General features: G+C 33.8%; 1 protein-coding gene across 1 annotated transcript; it reads left to right on the top strand.

The window, feature by feature from the left end:
- Positions 1 to 5,589: 5,589 nt before the first annotated feature.
- LOC129463724 (fatty acyl-CoA reductase 1-like) lies at positions 5,590 to 6,613 on the top strand. Its single transcript, XM_063618480.1, has one exon. It carries the CDS (start codon positions 5,862 to 5,864, stop codon positions 6,378 to 6,380), a length of 519 nt encoding a protein of 172 aa, XP_063474550.1. The 5' UTR covers positions 5,590 to 5,861; the 3' UTR covers positions 6,381 to 6,613.
- Positions 6,614 to 8,979: the final 2,366 nt, after the last annotated feature.

Genomic DNA, 8,979 nt, shown 5'->3' with positions numbered 1-8,979 from the left:
AAATCCCGCCCCTGGTTTTGCCAATTGTGTAGAACTCTGTTTTCCAAAGCTACTTATTTGAAGTAAGACTTCGATTTAAAGAAAGTTTAAGAGTGCTTTTGTATGATAAAAAGTAATTTTCTACTAAGTTGAGAAACATGCTATAAATTATGATAATAATTGTTTTTATGGAGTTTGATACATATTTTCTGACCATAATTTAAATTAAATTAGGCTGTTGTGGATAGAAATATTAAAAATGCCCTAGGAGATGTGTACATGGGTCTATAATATTCAAAGAGACAAAGACTGATTAATATAGCACGGTTGAGTAAATTTAACTTTCTATGCTCAACGAAAATCTCCCAACATAAAGTGTTTTTTTTAATTCTATACTAAATTATAAAATCAAGATAAAAGCATTAAAGTACAAAGTCTAATGCTGAAAATCTATTTTAAAAGCTACAATAGTTTCCTTATGTTTTAGTTATAATAAATAAAATTCATGGCAATTTAGACTTTAGAGACATTCAGAGATTCAGAGAAGTGTAGATTGAAGTAAGTACCACCCACACACCTTCCTAGGGATTTGTGTCTATAGGGGAAAAAATGGGAATAGTTATCTGTATCAAGTGTTAACATTTTTAAAGGTCAGAGAGTGAAGATTTTTGGTTCTTTGGCCATGTGGTCTCTGTTACAACTACTTGATACTGCTGTTGCAGTACGAGAGCATCCACAGACAATACATCATTTTAGATGTGGTTGTGTGTCAATACAATGTATTTACGATAATGCAGATTAAGCCAAATCTCACACATGGGCTACAGATTGTCCATTCTCAATGCATAGGAATGGTTCCAAATTGGTTGATTATGCATTAAATGTTTCCCAGTATTTTGTGAAGGAAAACATAAAGAGTAATGAGGTTCTACGGGAAGATTTGAATTAGAAGATGTGATTGAGAAAGGCTTTAAAATTAGGAAGAAATGGCTAGGGAAGAAAGAGGAGCAAAGACTATGTCATGAGAAAAGTTAGAGCAAAATGTGGTAATAAAAATTAAGCTATATTACCGTATAATTTCATCCAGTTGCCAAAGGAAATTTTTGATGAAGAACAAGAGAAAAAAGAGTTGGTCATGAATATTTCATCCTATTTAAAAAATAAAATGTGCAATCCCTGTTATAATAAATTGCCAGAACTTTAACAGTAACACTGCTGTTTTTCTAAGAGTTATTTCTTCTATCTCAATGACATTTTTTACCTAAACTGCAACACCTTGACAGTCAACATTTGTGGTATCTAAATATGAAGACCCACTACCTCAGCCATGGGATAAGATTTAGTGGTTACTCAGAAACTATCACAGTATCAATGATTTCTTTTCTTTTCAGGCCTTAATCTGGAATTCACTTTTTGTAGAAGAAGAAGATAAAAGCCTCCACAGCAGAAGGGGCAGAACACGTTTAGTTCAGCTCAGGAATACAGCGGTAGTTGACCAGAATACAGAGCCTTCAGTTTAGATCAGCACAGAGCAGAGCTACAGCATCACAGTCACAGAGGAGAGAGGTCACATCTATGGTAATCAATAAATGGCAACAGTGTAATTTTGGAAGAAGCAACCTGCTGTAACACAATCTAGAAAACACTCATGCTTATAATAAAGTCCAAGTAACTGCAACAGAGAGGAGAAAATGGGGTTTCAGAAAGCAGTAAGTTCTCTGAAACAAGACACTGGCAGGAGGAAGTCTATTAATCTGTGTTAGGATTCTCATAGAGTACACAGAGAGGATCAGCAGAATAAATGAACGAAGAAAGACAACCACAACTGGGGACAGACCAACAAGACACAGTTTCCTTAATTACACAGGGCTTAGGACTTTCACATGGTTCTGACCAAGATGGCTGTAAGGTTCCCCTCAGCTTGACTCAACTTTAGACTATTTTCTTCTTGACTTGAAGGGACCCGATGTCTCTTTTATTAGATTACTTTGCCTTTTGAATTAAAACACACCAATTATATTTATATTTATGAGTTCATAATGTTATTATACCAAAAACAAATCATGGTTATTAATGTTATTCAAACATCATTGTTGAAGAAAGCTTTGTAGATAAACTCATCATATTAAAAACTCTAAGTAAAGAGATGTGTGTAAACATTTTTCTTGCCTTTTCTATACACACTGAACTTGGTGATAACCAGTTTATGAAGGAAAGTTAATTTTCATAAAACTATTACAGCTACTATCTGAAAATAGAAGAACAGAGTTGGAGTATCACATTTGGGCCGTCCCCAGTACTATAATGAATTAAAGCTACAATCATCAATAACTGCTAACATTTCAAAAAGAAAAACAGAAATCAGGAAGTATACAACACAACCTAAGAAATGTTTATGCCAAACAATTAAACCTGAATCGAATTAAACATTTAAATGTTATTGATAGGAAATACAGGGGGACAGATGTTAGCAGACAACTCAGGAATGCAATGAGCAAGTCTCATAGCATGGAAAAGTTTAAGTGGCAAATAATTCATTTTTTTCCCAATAAAACAACTGAAAGAACAAACATATACAGGAGACAACTAGTATGTTAAAATAGTTTTAAGAACTATGTCAGTGTAATTGCAGCATATGGATTTTGTTTGGATCTTCATTTGAATAAATAAGCATGTAAAATGAATTTATAAAAAAGTATATTAAGAAATTATTTTTAAATTATGGAATTAGTACGGTTGGTTTTTTAGAGATATGAATGTGGAATTTGACTATGAATGATATATTAGTTTCAATATTAATTATTGAGTGTGATAATATGGGTAGTAAAAGAATGTCTCTAAGGAGATATTTGCTAAAATACTAATGGTGAAGTATCAGGATATGTACAAATTACTTTCAGGTGGCTTAGAAAGAAAACTTTTAAAATGGCAGTGCTAATTTGGAAAATGGGTAACATGAATGCCCATCAAAACCTTAGTCTCTAACTAGGCCTTTCAATAGAAAATATAGGGATTCCCGTTTGAGTGAGAGGAAATACAACCACTTCTCTCTACCTCTTCCAAGTAATGCCACAAAAATTACCTGGAAGAATGCATGGAGGTACTGCTGGAGGACTTAGAAGTAAATAGTAATAGGGAGATTAACGAAAAAGACTAGTTTCAAAGAAACAAGAAACTCAATGTGAGTTTGCCTATATTTTTCCTCCAGGGTATCCTACCAGTCCTATGACAGAATAAAATGCAGAATTGGATGTTTGCACAGACAGAGAGAGCTTTAGAAGCAGCAGGAAAGCCAAACACAGAAATAAAAAATACTGCTTGGATTTATTTATGTGTTGAATCCAAAAAAGTCAAATACATGGAAGCAGAGAGTAGAAAAGTGGTTGCCAAGGGTAGGAATGTGAGAGGAAGTAGAGAGATGGTCAGTGGGTACAACACTGTGGTTATATAAAGAGGTCTAGAGACTGAATGCATAGCATGATGAATACAGTTAATACTACCGTAACATATACTGGAAATTTGCAAAGAGAGTAGACTTCAAATGCTCTCACCAAAAAAATTAACAATAATTATGTGAGGAGGTAGATATGTTTGTTTGCTTCAGTTTAGTAATGATTTCACGGTGTGTGTGTGTGTGTGTGTGTGTATGTACATATCAAAACATCATGTTGTACACCTTAAATATATACAAATTTCTTTAAATATATAAATATAAAAAAGTAAAAAACAAAAATTATGAGGCAGAAAACCAATAGGGCATTGCATAATGCATAAATTAGTCTAGCATCTCTTAAGCCACTGATCAGTTTTAAATTATGAAATGTGGAGCAATTAGATTGTGTGTAACTTATGATGCAATACGAGAGGAAGTACCTCAGTGCTACCTCTAAGTATTTTTCCTTGCACATAAAGTCTAAATGTACCCCAAACTCTAGATCTAACTACTACTTTAAACTGTTAGCATGGACACTTAAACAAAACTACGATGAAGCAAGTGGCCATATTCATAGTGTAGGACACTTTTATATGGCAAATAACCTAATTTATCCAAAAAAAAAAAAAAAAATCAGTCGCTTCAAAAAGGAGGGCTGGGGTTAAGGCTTAAGCTTAAGACCTGAAATTGAAAAACTGCTAAAAGAAAACATAGGGGAAAAGCCATGACACTTGCGTGGGCAATGATTTTTTTTGGATATAATCCCCAAAGCACAAGCAACAAAAGCAAGAGTGGACAAATGGGATTACAACAAACAAATAAAGCTTTTGCAAAGTGAAAGAAACAATAAATTAAAGAGACAATCTACAAAATAAAGAGAAACTATTTTCAAACTATACATCTGTTATGGGGTTATTAATCAAAAAGGAAATATAAAAAACAAAACCAAGAATACCAATAAACTTACTTTTTTTAATGGGCAAAGGATTAGAATTGAAATTTCCCAAAAGAAGACATACAAATAACATACATGTGTTTGTTTTTTACCTAACATCCCTTAGAACAGCTATTATCAAAAAGATGAAAGAAAACAAGTATTGGTTCTCACCAATACTTGTTGTAGTATGTAGAGAAAGGGGAACTCTGGTACACAATTTGTGGGAATGTAAATCAGTACAGCCATTATGGAAAACAGTATGAAGAGTCATCAAAAAATTAAAAATAGAACTACCATACCAGCCAGCTATCCCACTACTGAGTATATATCGGAAGGGAATGAAATCAGTATGTCCAGGAGATCTCTGTATTCCCATTTTGATTGTAGCATTATTCACAATAACTGGGCTGTGGAAACCAATTATATTAATTAAGAAAGATAGAATGAGAGGGAGGAATGTAGTGAGGGATAAAGGAAAAAGGAAGGAAGGAAGAAAAAATGTAAGAGAGAAAAAGAGACCGAGAAACAGAATAGGAAAAAAATGCATTATTAAGAATACCATGTCTGTCCTTTTTACATTTTTTTCCCACTTCTTTTCTGCCAGGCTAGAAAAGGAATCACTGGAGAAAGGCAATAGAATCAAGTACTGATATGGGCCTGGACCATGATGTTAGTGAGACTTGTGCTGCCACAGGGTAGGAGACTCACTAAAAGACAGTGTGAGGGTATGCTCTGTGGTATGAGCAGAACAGCTTAAGAATGCATCTCCGTTGCTGTGAGTCCCCAGTAAACTATGAAAAACAGCCAGACAGTTGTCTGTGTTGTAAACAGTTAGATGAATACCCACTATGAGCTAACTAGGGGATTCCTCCATGCCTAGCTCAGTAGAAATGGTATGGACTAAATGGATCTGAAATCAGAAATTCTCTTCAATCACATAGTGTTTGAGCTTGAGAAAGGATTGTCACCCTGACTGGGACTGCATTTACCATATATATTCTGCAAAAGCCCTGACATGACTGTGCTAAAACTAAGTGAGATTGTGTTTCTGCTACTAAACTGTCCAACAAATTCCAGAGATTAAAGTTATATTATCCAGATACCTGTTTCCCAGAGAATGAACTGCTAATACTTAGTATGTGAAATTTGACCTGATAGAGATTTAGGGTGAAAAAGTGTTGGTAAATGCTTAAATTTTTTTTTGAGACGGAGTCTTACTCTGTCTATCTACACCTGTGGATCCCAAGAAGCTGATTGATTCTTTAGAATGAATGGATTATGGCCCAGTAAATGATATCATGCCAAAGTTGATAGGAGACAGGCCTAACACATGCATATACACAAAAGCATTGGCAGAATATGTTGTACAACAAGAAGGAGCAAAGCTAAATGTGGGGATTGTAAGGCCATCTGTTGTTGGTGCCAGTTGGAAAGAACTTTCCAGGATGGATTGATAACTTTAATGGACCAAGTGGTCTCTTTATTGTGGCAGGGAAAGGGATTCTTCGAACAATGCATGTCTCCAATAATGCCCTTGCAGATCTTGTTCCTGTCGATGTAGTTGTCAACAAGAGTCTTGTGGCAGCCTGGCATTCCGGAGTTAATAGACCAAGAAACCTCATGTCATATAATTGTACAACAGATAACACTAATCCTTTCCACTGGGGTGAAGTTGAACACCATGTAATTTCCACTTTCAAGAGGAATCCTCTCGAACAGGCCTTCAGATGGTCCAATGTAAATCTAACCTCCAATCACCTTTTGTATCATTACTGGATTGCTGTAAGCCGTAAGGCCTCGGGATTCCTGGATGATATCTACCTCAGAATGACTGGAAGAAGCCCATGGATGATGAAAGCAATAACTCATCTTCACAAAGCTGTGATGTTACTTGAGTATTTCACAAGTAATTCTTGGGTTTGGAATACTGACAATGTCAATATGTTAATAAATCAACTAAACCTTGAAGATAAAAAGACTTTCAATATTGATGCACGGCAGTTACATTGGGCAGAATATATAGAGAACTAATGCATGGGAACTAAGAAGTACATATTGAATTAAGAAGTGTCTGGCCTCCCTGCAGCCAGAAAACATCTGAACAAGTTGCAGAATATACCTTATGATTTTAATACTATCCTTGTGATCCTCATCTGGCACATTTTTATTGCAAGACCACAAATGGCAAGAAACATCTGATACTTTGTGGTTAGTCTGTGTTACAAGTTTCTGTCATAGTTTCAAGCATCCAGCACTATGTGATACTGAAGACAAAGAACTCAGCATTTGAACATCTATGCATATGGTGGTCTAAATGCACAAAACGTAAAATGTACTTAAGTCATTTCACCTTTTGTCAAGACATTACACCATCTTAGATTGGAGTGTAAATTATGGTACATTTTATGTAACATTTTAATGTTCATGCTCATAAAACCTAGTGAACACACTGTGTTATGCCAGCTCTAATCTACAATAGCTACCAAAACTATGACTTAATATTTTGAGCCCTGGAAGAAAGGGGTGGGATGAAGGCAAGAGTGGGGAAATAGGAACACTGATCAGTTTAACTGCAATTCTGGAACATAATTAAAATATGCCTTAACACATAGTGAATTTCTAATTCTAATGTTCAGTGCAATGGAAGATATTTATTTGGACAGTAATACTAGCTAAGTTGGTAGATATTTGATTCTTCAGTGTTTGATTTTTTTCATTAGTTGAAGTGGGTTTTAATTTTGTTAAAATTATAACCAAACTTTTCACATCGTCCTGTAAGTTAAATGATATCAAACATGAAAGACATATTCTTATTTTTCTTTTCTGATTAAACATCTGATGCATATCATTTTTCTATAAGCAATCAGCTGCTTTTAAAATCAGAATGCTATGTTATTCTAATGACCATACTGGATCTGAATGGGTTTGAGAATCCACATCAACAACATATGCTACGTGTTTTGTTGATGGAAAGTGAAAACAAATTCAGTGAAACTGTTACTATCAAAAAGAATAGAAATGCAGTTTTCTTGCTCACATTATGATCAAATAAAAATCCTGTGAAATTGTGTTTATATTTTGAAGCAGGAAGATTTCTTAAGACTTTGTTGGAAGTGGGAGCATTCACCATACTTGTGTTCTCCCTCCCTGTATAGATTTTATTCATAGGACTTTAAAAAGGCTTGTGCTATCTTTCTGATGAAAACTGAAAGTGTATTATTATGGAAGAATGTATTTGTAGGTAGTAATAACATTAAGAAAATGTTCTCATGTGTAAACACATACTAATTTTGACCTTGAAAGATGAATTCCTTCAAGAAAAAATAAAATAATGCGTAAGATAATGTTTATAAAATTAAATAAAATACTTTATTTACATACCACCTAAAGTAGCAAACTGTTGAATGAGTTTGAAGATATTTATTTTTTATGCATGTGGTTTTAGGTTTAGAAAGAAATGCATTATAGAAACAAGTAATAGCAAGAAAATTGATGTATATTTTGAGGATACATTAAAATTCCCTTTTAATCAAAATAGTTAACTCTACCTACTGTTTTAACATACATTTGGTTTAACAGTTTGTTCATCATAACACTTCTAATTAAGTTGATTGAGTTGTACTGTATTAAATAATCAGCAATGTATCTGGAGTATGTTTAAAGAGAGCAGTTCACAATACAAAAAGTTACATGGAACTTTACATCTTAAGTTTCTTGTCAATTTAAATGCAATGTATAAGAAGTCTATTTTGCTATTGTGAAAAAACTAAACGTGAAGGAAATCACCTACTTTTATGCAGGTGTATAATCTTGAAAAGGAAAAATGCTTCCATGCTGAAGCCAGACTTTCTGTAGTAAAACTCTTAAATATTATTTTAAAAGAAATATGTATATAAATATCTCTATATTCTTTGGAATGATACTAAAGTCTCTGGCCTTGGACCTACCTTATATAAAGGTATAAGATACCATGGCAATGTCTGAAAATTGAATAAATAATGAGGCCTTTGATTTAAAGTGGCCCACATAATATACATCGAGTACTCCATCTCTCCAAATGTATTTCCACAATGTGTTGAAAACATGCTAACATTTGCATGATTTTTGTATTTCTGCCGAATAGACTTAGAATCAGGTGAATCGTCTTTGTGTCTTGCAAAAGAGTTGGGGACAGCTTGGGCAGGCCTATGAAGTACATAGTGAGTGTATGTCTTCTGAAATGTCTTATTGTTCTTGTAATCTAACTTAAAGAAATGTTAACTGGGAGGGTGCTGAGGCCACTGCATTAATTCTGTGTGTTTAGAATTCTGTTGTCAAAAGTAAACTAATGAATAAATTAGTTTGTCTTTCTGGAATTTAAAGTTCTAAAATTAGTATAAAGAGTATATAGATCATTAATCCCCACCAACTAGACTTTGAACTTAAGTCAAACTTGAACATTTGAGAAAGCATTTGTGTCATTTACTAGACATGATTTTTAGTTCTGTTTGATTACGTTTTCTACACAAACTCATTATTTAACAGGATAGCCTACTAAATTAAATGTTTCTTATTTCATTTAACTCATTTGATTAAACTGCATTCTAAAACATTCGGAGTTTTTCCACCTATTCACCCTTAATCCTGGCAT

This window comes from Symphalangus syndactylus, chromosome 15 (genome assembly GCF_028878055.3).
Source record: "Symphalangus syndactylus isolate Jambi chromosome 15, NHGRI_mSymSyn1-v2.1_pri, whole genome shotgun sequence".
Lineage (NCBI taxonomy): Eukaryota > Metazoa > Chordata > Mammalia > Primates > Hylobatidae > Symphalangus > Symphalangus syndactylus.
The sequence above is the reverse complement of the archived record's forward strand: the minus strand, read 5'-3'. Positions and strand labels throughout refer to the sequence as shown.